Source organism: Rhinoraja longicauda, chromosome 4 (genome assembly GCF_053455715.1).
Source record: "Rhinoraja longicauda isolate Sanriku21f chromosome 4, sRhiLon1.1, whole genome shotgun sequence".
In the NCBI taxonomy this organism is placed as follows: domain Eukaryota; kingdom Metazoa; phylum Chordata; class Chondrichthyes; order Rajiformes; family Arhynchobatidae; genus Rhinoraja; species Rhinoraja longicauda.
In genome coordinates, this window is record NC_135956.1 from 664,551 (window position 1) to 681,268 (window position 16,718).

A 16,718-nucleotide genomic window follows, 5' to 3' on the forward strand; every position below is an offset into this window, starting at 1 on the left:
ACATATGATGAGTATTTGATGGCACTGGGCCTGTACTCTGGTCAGAAAAATGTTGCATCATGTCGGTCCTGAGTGTGTGTTGCAAATCATTACATCATCTACAATTGACAACCCGGGCTTCTAATGAAGAATTAGGTGCTGGCTCGAAGGGCCGAATGGCCTCCTCGCACCTATTTTCTATGTTTCTATGTTTCTATGAAATGATGTGTGATCAGATGTCATTTTGGTCTGCCTTGTGGGGCTTCCCTTAAAGGACAGGAGCAGTAGACAGAAGAGGCCTCAAAAGTTTCTTTGAAGATGTGTATCGGAGGCACAGACATGTAAAAAAATTCTTCCATCGCAAAGCTGGGACATCCTACCTCACGCTATGCTGCGAGTATCTTTGCCGTGCGGACTTAACCAGCACACAAAGGGGATCCACCACCATGTATAACATCTGCTGATTTCCCCTGCTACCAAGAATGAATATGTATAGTTTCTGCAATGCAAGGGAAAGCCAACCTTTCACTTCCCCTGGTAGCTCCCTCTACACCATTTTACATTGTACCTGTACCATGACAACTGACTTCTTTTCCTGTGTCTTGTTAGATCTGGGTAACAACTGTCAATCAAGCAGTAAAAGCGGGCACGTTTTTCTGGCCTGTGTAAGTCAAACATTTTGTTTGTTCTCCTTTGACACTCCCTTTATTGATGTGCCAAAATTTTGGCTTTAAGTAGCATCAGTAAAAATATATGTACAGTTTACGGTTGCCAACTGTCCTGTATTAGCCGGGACATCCCGTATTTTGGGCTAAATTAGTTTGTCCCGTATGGGACCACCCTTGTCCCTTATTAGTAGGGGTGCCAACTTCCTCACTCCCAAATACGGGACAAGGTGACGTCACCGCCTCGTGCCCCACGTGATCTCACCCAGCCAAGGGCCACGTGCTCCCGCTCCAACCATTGGGTGAGGTCACGTGGGGCACAGGGCGGTGACGTCACCTTGTCCCATATTTGGGAGTGAGGAAGATGGCAACCCTCGTACTGTTTGAAATCTCTTTGCTTGTGTATTTTGTTCCCTTTCTTGGAATTTTTGTAATTGGCGCTAGCCTGTTACTGGTACTTTAATTCTCTCTAACTTGAATGCTGCACATTTTCCCGCATTTGCTATTTGCCCTGATTTCACATCACTTTCTCATATGTGATTGCTTATATGAGTGCATAAAGAAGGCTATTCAGTAACAAGTTTAATGCCTGTTTTACAAATTAAAAACTAATAACCTGATATTTTTAATGGGTTTATGTGTATTGTTTGGTCCTGGATAAGTCATTTATTTTGTTTTTTTAATTGCAGTGTCATTCCTCATGAGCAGCGGGTCTTTACAATACTTCAGTGGCTGAACTTGCCAGACAATGAAAGGTACATTTTGTTTTTCATAGATCGACAACAATCTCTTTGAATATAAAAAAATATCTTGCTGCAAATCATCTGTTGCCAGGTATTTGCTTATATTAAAAAAGGGCCTTAAACACACTGTAGGAATTCTATTATTATATCCCTTTTGCCAATCTTTTCAGTCTGAAGAAGGGTCTCGACTGGAAACGTCACCCATTCCTTCTCTCTTGAGATGCTGCCTGACCTGCTGAGTTACTCCAGCATTTTGTGAATAAAAATCTTTTCAGTCCAATCATTTTGAGGTTGCCAACAGACTGCATGGTTTTAGTTTTGTATTTTTCACACAGTGCCTTATTTGCCTTCATGTCTCTTTCTGAAAAGTTAATAAGATGTGTAATTGATAAATTTGTACTTTTGAGCACCATGATGGAAATCTGGAAATTACAGTTTAACATCAGTCATGGGGAAGTTTGTAGACCTAATAACCTGGGGAAATTTACTAGCCAGTTGCATTAATGTTGAAGAACCAGCACATATTATCATGGGGATGCTTCATGGCCTCTTACCTTGGTTGAATTCATTGATGGCAATACAGGTTTGGAGCAGGGCAGACAGACAAAATGGATATCGATTTCCAAAATTCATGTGGTAAGTAAGCTTTGTAATGGCAAAACGTAAGCAAAATTAGCTAAGAAACAGAAAAGCGGATAAATGGCTATTTCTTCAACTGAAAGCAGATACATTTGAAAATGCATTTAATACACCTAATCTACATCATAGCCACCCAACCTACCAAACATCATAGCCTAGACTAGCCTAACTTAAACGTGCTCAGAACACTTACATTAGCCTACAGTTGGGCAAAATCATCTAACACAAAACCTATTTTATAATAAAGTACACTGTAGAGTAGGGGTTGTTTACACTCGTGATCGCGTGGCTGACTGGGAGCTGCGGCTCGCTGCCGTTGCCCGACATCACGAGAGAGTATCGTACCGCATATTGCCAGCCTGGGAAAAGATCAACATTTAAAATTTGAAGTACGGTTTCTACTGACTGTGTATCGCTTTTGCACCATCGTAAAGTCGAAGCATTGTAAGTCGAAGCATCGTAAGTCAAGGAGCATCTGTACAGGTGTACAGACTTAACCCTGGAAGAGAGATTGAGAAATAAATTTCTCAATCTTATTGGGTGAAAAAGTTTATTGGGTGTAAAAAAATATCAATTAATAATTGTGTGTAATGTTGGCTACTCCAAAATGATTGGACTGAAGAGATGGGCAAAGGGAATAAGGTAATAGAATTCATATGGAATGCTCTGTTTATATACCAAAATGTAAAAAATACCCAGCAACAAATAAATTGGGATTAGATCTGGTAATTGTCAATGAACCAGAGCAGATCAAGAAAATAAAAATGTTGGGATTTCCAAGCAATAGTGATCATAATGAAATAAGGTTTATGATGATAATTACAAAAGTCATAAGTGTAATAATGACCGAGTCAAGCTAAATTGGAAAGGCTGAGAGATAAAATAGGCATCAGTATTGACAGCAATAATGGGAAACTATTCGAACAGTGCTCAACAAAGTGGGAAATCTAATACTTCACTAAAATTAAGGCAAATTAAACACGAGAGCCCATGGATGAAAAAGACATGCAGGACCATTTGATGCATGAATAGAGGAGGATGTTTGCATGTAGCAGAACGGGCCATGATAAGTAAGAGGGAGTAAAGATAAAAGTTTTTTTTAAAGATTAGGAAGACTTTGGAGGAACTATGAAATTAAATAGTTAAATAGATTAAAAAATCGTAAAATGGGTTGCGGATCCTTCCTTGAAAAAGGAAGGTTATGTTAGGAATAAGTCTTTAGGGGATACTATAGATTATGACTGAAATATTAAAACATTTTGGTATTCACTGGGAAGATATGAACATATGAATTAGGAATGGGCCACTTGGTTACTAGAACATAGCATCGGAAGATGAAAAATGAAATCAGGATCAATACGATATTAAGATGTGACTCTGGGGGATGGAGTATATATGCCAATGCCTGGCTATTATACCACAGGATAGCAAAGCAAAGAATCCAAGCTAATATCAGGGGGATAGTATGGAAAGGAATTATGTAGAACTTCAATTAAGTCTCAATTGGATTAACTTGGTGCATTGTGTCGAGTTCTAGTCATATTTGAAAAAAGCATAAAGAGCAATGGAGAAGATACAGAGTTAATTTGCAACAGCATAGCAGAAATTTGAGGTGTAATGTATTAAAGCTTTTGAAAATTACAGGTTTTGATGGGGTTGGCTCGACAGACAATACAGGAGAAGGGAATCAATGAGGAAAGATTGGAGAAGGTTCAAATGAAGCAGCAACGCCAGCATGGACTTGTTGGGCAGAATAGCCTTTTTCTGTGTTGCATATGCCATGCAATCTTTTGTAACGTTTGCTCGGGTTTTGATGCTGCCTGACCCACTGAGTTATTTTGTGTCATTTTGTGTAAACCAGCATCTGCGGTTCCTTGTTTCTTCAAAAAGGCATGGATGGGCTGGAAAGGGAAGATGAGTATCAGATATGGAGGTCATCTGTCTCCTGACGTGGGCCAGATTTCTCCAGTTGATGATTATTTCTCTGTTGATTCTACTCCATTTCGAGGTTCAGACTAACAGTCCAAGCTTGAACATCTGGCCAGTTTCAGGTTGTGGGAAAGAGATGGTTCACACCTCTTGTAATATTTTAACTCTTCTGAACTGACATAGTACCTAGGCAGAGATAACAGTGACTGCTGGTACATGGCATAATAGAATGACAGATGGAGCAAAGTGGCTAAATAACAACAGGGCATCTCGGTCCTGGCAGCTCACAATAATGCTGGTTCTTATGGTTATCTTCTCGAGTTGGGATAAGCAAAGGATAGCTCTCAGTTGGCTGTCCACATTTGCCCTTGTGCACCAACTTAAATATCATATTCAAAAGGAATTACTGATTCTAATTGATTCTACAGGCAAAAATATCTAAACGGATCACAAGGGCTTGGTCAGAGGAGAGATTTGCATTAGCATTGGACGGTGTGACAAAGATTATAATGGGAAATAAGGAAACGGCAGAGTCAATCAACAAATATTTTGCCTGTCTTCATAGTTGAAAACACACAGACATTACTGAAATTTACTTGAGACCATGGGTCCAATTGGAATTAAGAGTTTAATAATGGATACTTTCAATATCGATAATCAATTCAGTAATTATTATTTAAGGCATTCTATCCCAGGTTATTGAGAGGCAAGATATGAGGACACTGAGGCCTTGACAGAGATCTTTATGTCCCTTTTAACCAAAGGTGGGGTCCCAGAGGACTGAAGATTAGTCAATGTTGTTTTTCTAAGAAGAGCAGTAGAGGCTCGGAAATGATGGGTTGATGTGTAGGGTCACAGGTAGAGAAATTATCAGAGAAGATTCTTAAGGACAGAAAAGCACAGACTTATTAATGATAATCAGCATGGCGTTGTGCAGGGGAGGTCATGCCTTGTAAACTTGATTGAGTTTTTTGAGGAGGTGAGGAAGATTGCAGTGGATGTTTTATACATGAACTTTAATAAAGCTTGCAACTAGATCCTTCATAGTAGGTTGATCCAGATGATTAACGTACATTGGATCCATGAAGACTAGGTAGATTTGATATTGGTTTAGTCAGCGGTGGCAGGAAAATAGTGGAGGAATGTTATCCTGACTGCAGGTCTCTGACCAGTGATGTTCTGCACAAATTAGTGCTGGAAGCCCTGTGAATTATACTGTACAAATGATTTGGATACAAATGTAGGTGGCCTGATTAGTAAGCTTGTGTGTGACACAAACATTTGTGGAGTTGTGGATTATAGTATTAGCTGTAAGCGGACAAATTTGGATTGTTTTCTCTGGAGTGTAGAGGTTGAGGGACTGGAAATGGCCGATGTTAGAGGACATAGCATTGAAGATGTAGCCATAGGAACTTGCGTAGGCCCCAGCTATGCCTGCCTTTATGTTGATTGCATCGGACAGTCCTTGTTCCAAATGCACATTGGCGCCATCTCCCAACTCTTTCCCCGCTGCATCAACAACTCCATCGGGGTTGCCTCCTCATTGATTTCATTTTCACCACCACGTAACACTGAATGCAACAATTATATTCTGGAATAAAGGGAAAAGGGATGGCAAAAGCGCAAGGACAGAAGGAAAACTCTTTTGTGTATGGAGGAAGGGAAGCATGAAGAAGGAAGAAGTGCTTTTGTGTATGGAGGAAGGGAAGCATGAAGAAGGAAGAAGTGCTTTTGTGTATGGAGGAAGGGAAGCATGAAGAAGGAAGAAGTGCTTTTGTGTATGGAGGAAGGGAAGCATGAAGAAGGAAGAAGTGCTTTTGTGTATGGAGGAAGGGAAGCATGAAGAAGGAAGAAGTGCTTTTGTGTATGGAGGAAGGGAAGCATGAAGAAGGAAGAAGTGCTTTTTTAAATGTTGCATGTGAGTAGAGGGAGCCTTGTACTATTGCAGCAGGATGACCACCTGATGTTCTTGTGCTGAGGAAAGGAAAGACAGCTGCTGCAAACATAAGACTTTGCAAAGCCATTATTTTAATGACCTTTCATCCTGCTGTACAGATTTGTTTGATTTAACTGGGATTGGTCTTTGAGTGTTACGTTTTCTCGTTTTGAAAATGAAAATCAAATGAAAGACCAATAAACCAGGCTTCCATACACCCTCACTCTGTTCCCCACTACATACAGTCTTCCACATAACTTGGACGGTGCCATTGAGGCATTTTTAATGGGCTTGTAAAAGTAATCTCTGAAGAATTTATATAAAACTAAAACTTGTTTTTAATCCAGGGGTCCACAGCTCAACAAAAAGTCAGGGCTAATTTTATCATTCAAAGTGGGCAAATTTAAACTAATATTTGTCCTTGATTCGGTTGCATCTTCTTTCACATTGATCATGCAGACTGTAAATAATTATTCTGCACAGTCCTGGTTGCCTAGGCTTGTTCCAGCCCACAAGAAGGTACATTATGGTGAAATATAATCCCACATCCCACAACCAGTACAAGTATATTACGTTGCCATTGATTTGTCCCTTACCAGAATCCAACCTTTTATTCAATTCTGTGACTTCTATGGCACCAAAATATAATTTCTGAATGCACTTTCTAAATACTCCGTAAGTTGAAAGGTTTCAAGAGGTTATTTATTTAACAGTCACAGGGACTACTACTGCTTCCATAGTGGTTGCCGGTAAAAAGAGTGACTAAAAGTATTACAAAATACGTTTAGAAGATTTTAAATAATTAGTCAGAGAGAAGAATGATTTGAAGAGGCATGTATTTAATGGCAGTATTTCAGAATGCTTTGTTGTGGAGTATTTGAGGTTGACAACATTGCATCCCTTAAATTGAAAATACTGGTATACATGAGAGGTCAGATTAATTTGCACTTCAAAGAGTGATGCATTGGATAATTACCTCTTTTTGACCCGCAAAATCATTTTGATTTTATGGTTGTACCTTGAGCTCTCCATAACCAACTTTTGAAGTTCACGTTCTTTGTGTCATCATCCTCATGGTTAACCTCTTGTTCTCATGAAGTGGGAATATTGCTGTTATGGTCTCGGTCACCAGTGTTCGTTTAATAAACAATGCCAGCATTAGCGGAATGGAGACTTGTCACTGCAGGTGATGTGTAGGAAAAAAAACTGCAGGACGCTGGTTTAAATCGAAGGTAGACACAAGTGCTGGAGTAACTGAGCGGGTCAGGCAGCATCTCGGGAGAGAAGGAATGGGTGACGTTTCGGGTTGAGACCTCTTCAGACTGAATTATTTGCTGGAATTCTTTGAGGAAATAAATAGTAGGACAGACAAAGGAGAGTCAGTAGATGCTGTGTGCCTAGATTTTCAGAAAGCCTTTGATCAGGTGCCACACGAGAGGCTGCTAAGGAAGATGAGAGCCCATGGCATCAAAGGGCAGGTACTGGCATGGACAGCAGGTTGGCTGGACGGCAGAAGGCAGAGTGGCAATAAAGGGGGCTGTTTCTGGTTGGCTGCCAGTGATTAGTGGAGTTCCGCAGGGGTCGATGCTGGGGCCGCTACTCTTCACGTTGTATATTAATGATTTGGATGAGGGAATTGAAGGCTTTGTGGCCAAGTTTGCGGATGATACAAAAATAAGTGGAGGGGCAGGTGGTGTAGATAAAGCAGGGACTCTGCAGAAAGATTTGGACAGGTTGGGAGACTGGGCAGAGAAGTAGCAGATGGAATATAGTGTAGCAAAGTGCTGAGTCATGCATTTTGGTAGTAAGAATAAAGGTGTAGATTATTCTCTAAATGGGGAGAGAATCCAGAAATCGGAGGAGCAATGGGGCTTGGGAGTGCTGGTGCAGGATTCTCAAAAAGTTAATCTGCAAGTTGAATCGGTAGTAAAGAAAACAAACACAATGCTAGATTTATTTTAAGAAGGCTTGTATACAAAAACAGGGATATAATGCTGATGCTCTATAAGGCCGCATTTGGAATATTGTGAGGAAGGGTGTGCTGGCTCTGGAGAGGGTCCAGAGGAGGTTTACAAGAATGATCCCAGGAATGAGTAGGTTAACAAATGATAAGCGGCACGGTAGCGCAGCGGTAGAGTTGCTGGTTTAAAGCGAATGCAGCGCCGGAGACTCAGGTTCGATCCTGACTACGGGTGCTGCACTGTAAGGAGTTTGTACGTTCTCCCCGTGACCTGCGTGGGTTTTCTCCGAGATCTTCGGTTTCCTCCCACACTCCAAAGACGTACAGGTATGTAGGTTAATTGGCTGGGTAAATGTAAAAAAAATTGTAAAAATTGTCCCTAGTGGGTGTAGGATAGTGTTAATGTACGGGGATCACTGGGCGGCACGGACTTGGAGGGCCGAAAAGGCCTGTTTCCGGCTGTATATATATATATGATATAAGCGTTTGATGACCCTGAGCTTATATTTGCTGCAGTTTAGAAAAATGAGGGGGGAATCTCATTGATACGTAGAGAATAGTGAAAGACTTGGATAATGGATGTGGAGAGGATGTTTCAACTCATGGGAGAGTCTAGGACTAGAGGTCATAGCCTCAGAATTAAAGGATATTCATTTCGGAAGGAGATGAGAAGGAATTTCTTTAGTCAGAGGGCAAAGAATCTGTGGAATTCTTTGCCACAGAAGGCTGTGGGGACCAAGTCAATAGATATATTTAAGGCAGAGATAGATAGATTCTTGGTTAGTACTGGTGTTAGAGGTTATGGGAAGAAGGCAGGAGAATGGGGTTAGGAGGGAGAGATAGATCAGCCATGATTGACTAACGGAGTAGACTTGATGGGACGAATGTCCAAATTCTACTCCTATCTCTTATGATATTATGATCATACAATAACCATCTTAGAACAGTCTTGAGTAGAAGTAGAAACATTCGAATTTTTCCTCTCTAAGGAAGAACTCTATTGAACTTGAAAGTTTTAACTGGGCAATTTCAGCACTGACTACTTGCTGCTCAAACGCCTTCAAATATCACACAATGTGCCAAATCTCAGCGGAGGTGAGATGCTTCAATGCCTCATTGCCTGAGCAATGTGTTCAGTGGGGTATCATTGTTATGTTAATGGTGTGCAAGTTACTGCATGTCTTGGGAGAGGTGTGAAAGAGCTCGCCACAAAGATCAAACACAAAAGCAGGAGGTAATGTCGTACCTAGCTGTGAAGAACCCCATTCCCATAGAGTATTTGGTGTAACCATATCCTTCTTGGACTTGCCTGAAATGTGATGTTGGAAAGGTTTCCAGCATACGCTGGAAAGGCGTGAAACTGGTGAATCTGTGGAATTCATTGCTTCACAGCCTTAATTCAGAAGGCTGTGGAGGCCGTCAATGGATATTTTTAAGACAGAGATAGATAGATTCTTGATTAGTACAGGCGCCAGGGGTTATGGGGAGAAGGCAGGAGAATGAGGTTAAGAGAGAGCGATGGATCAGCCATGATTGAATGGCAGAGTATAGTAGACTTCAGTAAGGCTTTTGATAAGGTTCCCCACAAGCGGCTCCTGTACAAACTCAACCATGTAGGAGTAGATCGCAACCTCCTAAAATGGATTGAGATCTTTTTGACAAGGAGACACCAGCGAGTTCTCTTGGAGGAAGAAATGTCTATTGAAACTCCTGTGACATCAGGTGTGCCACAGGGGACTGTCAGGGGTCCATTGCTCTTCCTACTGTATATCAATGACATTCCAAATGCAGTTTCGTCCAGAGTTCAACTCTTCGCAGATGATGCCATAATTTATTGAGAGATTAAAACACCAGAAGACAGCTTGTCCTTACAGAAGGAACTGGATGCTCTCTGTGAGTGGGGAAAATCCTGGCAGATGTCATTCAATACAACCAAATGTCATACCATGCATGTCTCACACAAGACATAACCACTTTTATTGAAATACAACATGGGTAGCCATACATTGCTTGCTGTCGACCATCTAGGAGTCAAATTAAGCAAAGATTTAAGTTGGGCGATGCATATTGGTCAAGTGTCTAACAAAGCAAATAGAACGCTCGGCCTTCTTAAAAGAAATTTCCACACATGTAGTACATCCGTCAAAGGGAATGCCTACAAGTCCTTGGTCAGGCCCAAATTGGAGTATTGTGGAGCTGTATGGGATCCTTTCAACAACAACAACAAGATCACCCTGCAGAAAGTACAACGCCAAGCAGCTCGCTTTGTATGTAATGACTACAAGCGCAAATCAAACATGAATAATATGCTGACTTCTCTCAGATGGGATACCCTAGAGCTCTGCAGAATCAGGCTAAGACATTGCAATTTACAAGGAGATTCACAAAATCACGCTATCAAATCGTCTGTCATCCCAGAGCACCAACTGCCATGAAATGAGACAAAATACCAGTCCCTACATCTCAAACTCGCTAAATTTCAATAAACTTTGCTACCAATATTCCCTTTACCCAAGGACGGTAATGGGATGGAACATGTCACCACCCAATACACGCGCTGCTCCCAATGTTCAGTCATTTAAAAAGGGGATTGAGCAACTAGATCTCCTCAACTTGGTCAAAAAGGCCCACTTCAAAATGTAATCACAACTCTACTCACTCCGACCTGCGCGAGATAACCACTTATGAGGTGTTTGCGCAGGAATCAACCAGAACCAGAGTGAACTTGATGGGCTGAATGGCCTAATTTTGCTCCTATCACATATGATATTATGAAACTTTAGAAGATAACTTTTATCCATGATCTCAAGGCAACAATATACTGGAATCCATGGCAAACAAGGAGAGCTATTAGAGGAGCTTCCTAACCCACTGAGCTTCTCCAGCTGCATAACAATTCTCAAGTTCCTTGCCTGGGACATTACCAGATGGCAACTGCAGATCCACGCCATATACCTCAATTTATTGCTGACAGTAGATGAAAGAACTCTCCAAAAGACTTGTCTGTGCTGTCAAACTCCAAATGCCAGTGATTACCATTGCCAGTTTAAGGGAAGTAGTTTGAGGATAAAAAAATATACACTCTGACCATGTGGTATTAACATTGTTTATGTAGTGAAGGTAAGTGGCTTGTGTTTTTAAAGGGTTAAAGTCCGAGGAACCTATTGAATTTATCACAGTTCAATGAAATGTGTGTGCTCATGTCTTTCTTCTGTGAAGTGAGCCAGTGATCTCATAGAATCCAGGATGGATGGTAACTGAAGTGAACGAAAAACAGTAATGTCCAGCAGACAACTGTGTCTGCCTAAATGTTGAACAGAAACGCTTCCACAAAAGAAAGTGGAGCCAGATTTTCCTAATGCAACAAATGGCCAGACTCAATTTCCACGACTGCTTCAATTTCAGGCCCTATGTTTATGCCTTCTACTCCGAGCAGCCAGATGCTTACGGCCACAAATACGGACCATTCAGCACCGAGGTTAGTAAAGCATGTTGCCATCTAGCTGGGGCATCAATGAAATCTAACCTTTCCATCTGTGAAACACCTGTCTCTGCTGCTGCTGCTGCTGTTAGAAGTTAATGGCTAATGTTAACCAGATGTTGTTGCTTTTTATTTTGAAAAAAGGCTTTTTGTTCTTGTTCTCTGGTGCATTTCCATGTGTCCAGACTGGGGGAGGTGGGGTGGGGGGAAGTAAGTAGAAATAAATACAGAAAGTTCTGAAAATTCGAGAACACAAATGACAGCTTGAATATGAGATCATTATAATGTACCCACGGTGCTGAATGTGTGAAAATATCTCCTGCTTAGATTTAAAGAAATCTCCAGGATTTTGCAACATTGTGCTTCATCTTTTCAACATATTTCAGGATTTTTCTTTCACTTATTGCTTGTGAAACAGAGCAGTAAGGATGGGAATAAGCCCTTCAACCCACAGTGACCGTGCCAAACATGATGCCAACTTAAACTGATCCCCTCTGCCTGCACATCATTCATATCCCTCGATTCCCCGTGCTATCCATGTGACAATCCAAAAGATCCTTAAATGTCACTACCGCATCTGCCTCCAACTCCAAGCCTTGGTAATGTGTCTCAGGCACCCACCACTCTGTGTTTGAAAAAAAAACCTTGCCCCACACATCTCTGAACTCTCACCCTCTCACCTTAAAGCTATTCCATCTTGTCTTTGATATTTCCACCTTGGGGACAATATTTCTCAGGTCTCCCAATCCCAACCATCTACATTCAGAGAAAACAATCCAACTTTGTCCATCCTCTCCTTTCCTACCCTTAAATCCAGTAGGAAAGAAAGCTGCAGATGCTGGTTTAAATCGAAGGTAGACACAAAATGCTGGAGTAACTCAGCGGGTCATGCAGCATCTCTGGAGAGAAGGAATAGGTAACGTTTCGAATCTGAAGAAGGGTCTCGACCCGAAACGTCACCCATTCTTTCTCTCCAGTGAGATGCTGCCTGACCTGCTGTTACTCCAGCATTTTGTGTCTACCTTCCCTTAAATCCAGGCAGTAATCTGGTAGACCTGTTCTGAACGCTCTCCAAAGCTTCTGCATCCTTACTGTAATGGGGCAATCAGAATTATCAAAGTCCTTTAAAACTGCAACGTGACTTCCTGACTTTTATGCTCTATGTCCCGACTATGATGGCAAGAATACCATTCTTCACCATTGTACCTATTTGCTTCCTTGACCAAAACTGCTAATATTCGTCTTTTCTGGGTATTTTCAATTTGGACTGCCAGTTTCTCTTCCAAATCAGTAGTCCAGGGCTGGCAGAGTCTTTCCCAATCTGCCCACTGAACTCAAAGGTATTTCATGCAATTTTTTCCCGAACTTTCTTAAAAAAAATAATTAAGCTCGTGTTCAAATTAGTCGTCTTTCATTTCTTAAGGCAAAATTCAGTTTAATTTATTGTCACGTGTATCGAGATACAGTGAAAAGCTTTTATTGCATGCTATCCAGTCAGAAGAAAGCCAATACATAATTGCAATTGAACCATTTACGGTGTACTGATAACTGATACAGTTAAGTCGTAGCTGGTATTCAAAACCTGCTCTGTTGTCAAAAGTAACTTCAGAAACCCATTAAGTTACAGCAGTGAAGAAACTGTTTAAGGAATAAATCAGACACAATCACTGGGAGTGCATTTTCTTTCTTTGAATGTAGAAAAGAACATTTTCTACCCATTTCAAAGAGACACAATACTGTGCAAATGCTGCACTGTCAGCGGTGCTCTTACCAAATGCCTATTGAAATGGATGGAATAAATGCCTTACTATCTATGGAAAAAAAACATTATACGGTGCTCCGTGCTACATGCATATGTTCTGCAGCCAACATCATTAAAAGGTCTTTTATCATATTGCCATTGGTATGGTCTTGTTCTAAACAAAACAGCAGCTGTATTTCCCAATAAAAACAATGACTAATTTATTGGCTGCAAGGTTCTTTGAGAGTTTGTGAATCATGAGGGGTGCTGTGCGTATACCAGGGGGTGAAATTAATCTTAGCCAGAAGTAGTTACAGAGATTAGTCAGAGAAAATAATGTAATGGAAAAGAAAATTGAGTGCAAAGTGATGTGCCAGTTCACATTACAGCTGTTTTCTGCCACTGACAAAGATCACTTTCGTTCTCTGATTTTTTTTTGTTGCTTTTCTCAAATAGAATTTGTTTGCTGCAAAACTAGTTTGCTACAGGTTTTAACATTGATTGTTTAACTGAAGTTGAGTTATTTAGTCTGCATGCTGCTGCCTTGAGAACTGAATGTTAGAAGATAATTGAAAAGAAAATGCTCGCAACTACTGAAAAATCGAAATAAATACGAACTGCTGGGAATATTCTGCAGGTTAGAGGCAGCATCAGTGGAAACAAAAACAATGCTTCAGATTGATCAACTTTTCCTTGGATTGAGTGAAATTAAAAACCAGGCTCATTCTAAATTCAGAGAACAAGGAAAGGTGGAGAGAACAAAAGGCATAATTGTGACAGAGTGGAGACCAGGAGAGACTGAACGTTAGAACAGAGTTAGGTTGACCTGACCCCAAGATGAAAGTTACCCAAGAACTCAAATTTTCCTGTTTACACAACATTTCATCTTGCAAAGTCATCTTAAAAGAGATTGCACCGATCATTGCTTTTGAAATGAACTATCACGCTGATAATCTGCTTAATAGATAAAACATTTTACTTTCCTGGCCTATTCCTAATCTATCAATATATTATTAAAACTCCCATATTGTATATATATGCGTATATATATATATATTGCATTGTAGTACGTTCCTGAAATACAGCCAAAATGGTACACGATAGCGCTACAATTTTAGCACCACCTTAATCACCATTGTCCTGCGGTTCAAATTGTTGTTATATTTTAATTTGTTTCACTTTTTTAACTTTAAAAATCACCTTTTTAAACGTAAAAAAATCACTTATCCACTCCCCCTGGCCGTCAGCCGCGTTCAACGTCACAATGGGACCCGCCCGAGAGATGGGAGTGGCGGCCAATGAGGGGGGGGGGGGGTGCCCATCTTCCCACTCAAAGCGACGGCCATTGCCGTCGAGCTGCCACTGCTGCTGAGCTGTCGAGTTGGGGGGGGGGGGGGGGGAGGAGGGGAAGGGGGGAGTGCCAGAGAGCCCCTAAGAGTGGGGTGGGGTGGGGTGGGGGATGAGGGGATGGAGTGGGTGAAAGGGGGAGGGGGAGGAATGGGGGGTTGAAGGGGATGGAGTGGGTGAGGGGGGAAGGGGGGTTGAGGGGGGATGGAGTAGGTGAGTGGGGGTGGGAGGGGAGGGATTGGGGGATGGGAGGGTGCTACACCAATGCAGGAGACCTTTGTGCCCAACGGCATTCTAGTGACAATTAATAATGAATAACCAGATTGATGATACTGAGTGACAATGTGTTGTCCTCAGCAATTATCTGCTTTTCTTCAACTGACATGGTTGTATTCTCTCTAGAACTATTTTGATATTGTAAGTACTCCTTATTCATGATTTGCAAGATAGTCTACATTCTGTGTTTTTTTCAGTCATTGGAGAATGCAGAGGTGAACTTGCCTCATATATATATTTGAATCGGGAACAAAATAGCACTCTCTCTTCTATCTACCATGTATAATTGTAACATTAATAATCCTCTCAATGTTCTCAAATTAGAGTTGTATCTTTAAAATCTGCATGATATGTGAAGTTACATTTCCCTCGTATAATATAATATATATAAAACCCTTGTCTTATACATAACTCTCTTGGTTCAAGACTAAACTGAATTTAATGCTAAGCTATTAGACACACAAGGAAACGTGACTGATTTCTACCACAATGGCAGCTTGCAACTCTATTTGTTCTGCTCAGAAATCTGTTAGGTTAAAGTGCTAACTTTGTCGTCCAAAAGGAAGCATTAACACATGGATAGTAAATGAAGATAATATAGAGGTCAAAACAATTAAATTAAGTAGTGAAGTGGCTGATACATCCCTTTAATTGCAAGTAAATGTTTTAACGTTTAGGTGACTGAAATTCTTCGACAAATAGACAGAATTGTGGGACAACTGATGGACGGACTCAAACAAATGAACCTTCACCGTTGTGTCAACATCATGTTCCTTGGTGACCATGGTAATGTATTTCAAGGGCACAACTCTTGGGTACTGAAACTTTTAATTTACTTTCCCCAAAAAAACCAACAGGTGGTGGCTGCTTGATTTGTTGCCATTTACAGCTAATCATATTATAGTGACCATGGCAGGTGGGAGACAGTGGAGAGCACTTTCAATGCGAGGTTATGGGTTCCTATTCTGCACAAGTCATAGAAAATTTTAATGGTGGTCACGGGAGGAATGTGTCATAATACACAGTGCATCGCACCCTACTATGTATGGGGCTGCGCACGGAGGACCAACAGCATATTAGGCAGGCGGTCATAATGTTTTGGCTCATCAGGTCATAATGTTTTGGCATAATGTATGTATAGGTCAAGGCACCAGGGATAACTCCTGCTCTATGGCAGTGCCATGGAACGTGAACAGTCTACTCAGAGGACAGGCAAGGCTTCAGTTAAACATCTACTCTCAAATACCGAATAGTGAAAGGCCTGGATAGAGTGGATGTGGAGAGGATGTTTCCACTAGTGGGAGAGTCTGGGACTGGAGGTCATAGGCTCAGAATCATAGGACATTCTTTCAGGAAGGAGATGAGGAGGAATTTCTTTAGTCAGAGGGCAGTGAATCTGTTGAATTCTTTGCCACAGACGGCAGTGGAGGAAGTTACTGGGTATTTTTAAGGCAGAGATAGATAGATTCTTCATTAGTACAGGTGTCAGGGGTTATGGGGAGAAGGCAGGAGAATGGGTTTAGGAGGAAGAGATAGATCAGCCATGATTGAATAGCAGAGTAGACTTGATGGGCCGAATGGCCTAATTCTACTCATATCGCTTATGACCTTATGGATGGCATATCAGAAAAGGCAACTTGACCATGGTGCTGCACAGGAGTATCAGCCCCCAGATACATGTGCTCAAACCTTCGGACCAGATGGGATAGCCTGTCGCCGGTTTGTGGTTTGTCCCTCCTCGGACCACTGTCGGTAGGTAGTCACCACTGCTGACCGGGGGCACTCCACAAGCCTTGCCTTTTCAGAGATGCTCTGACCCAGTCGTCTGGCCATAACAATTTGGCCCTTGTCAAAGTCGCTCAGGTCTTTACTCCTGCCCATTTCTCCTGCATCTAACGCATCAACTTCAAGAACTGACTGTTCACTTGCTGCCTAATATATCCCACCCCTTGACAGGTGCCATTGTAACAAGTTAATCAATGTTATTCACTTCGCCTGTCAGTGGTCATGATGTTTTGGCTG

General features: G+C 41.4%; 1 protein-coding gene across 4 annotated transcripts in view; it reads left to right on the forward strand.

Moving 5' to 3' along the window:
• enpp2 (ectonucleotide pyrophosphatase/phosphodiesterase 2) overlaps window positions 1-16,718 on the forward strand; it is an 84,441-nt gene that overhangs the window by 22,560 nt on the left and 45,163 nt on the right. For all 4 annotated transcript variants that reach the window (XM_078397121.1, XM_078397122.1, XM_078397124.1 and 1 more), the window contains 4 exons: window positions 589-644; window positions 1,334-1,399; window positions 11,257-11,329; window positions 15,374-15,482. In XM_078397121.1, the coding sequence (XP_078253247.1) occupies window positions 589-644; window positions 1,334-1,399; window positions 11,257-11,329; window positions 15,374-15,482 (304 nt within the window). The remainder of the gene's footprint in view (window positions 1-588; window positions 645-1,333; window positions 1,400-11,256; window positions 11,330-15,373; window positions 15,483-16,718) is intronic.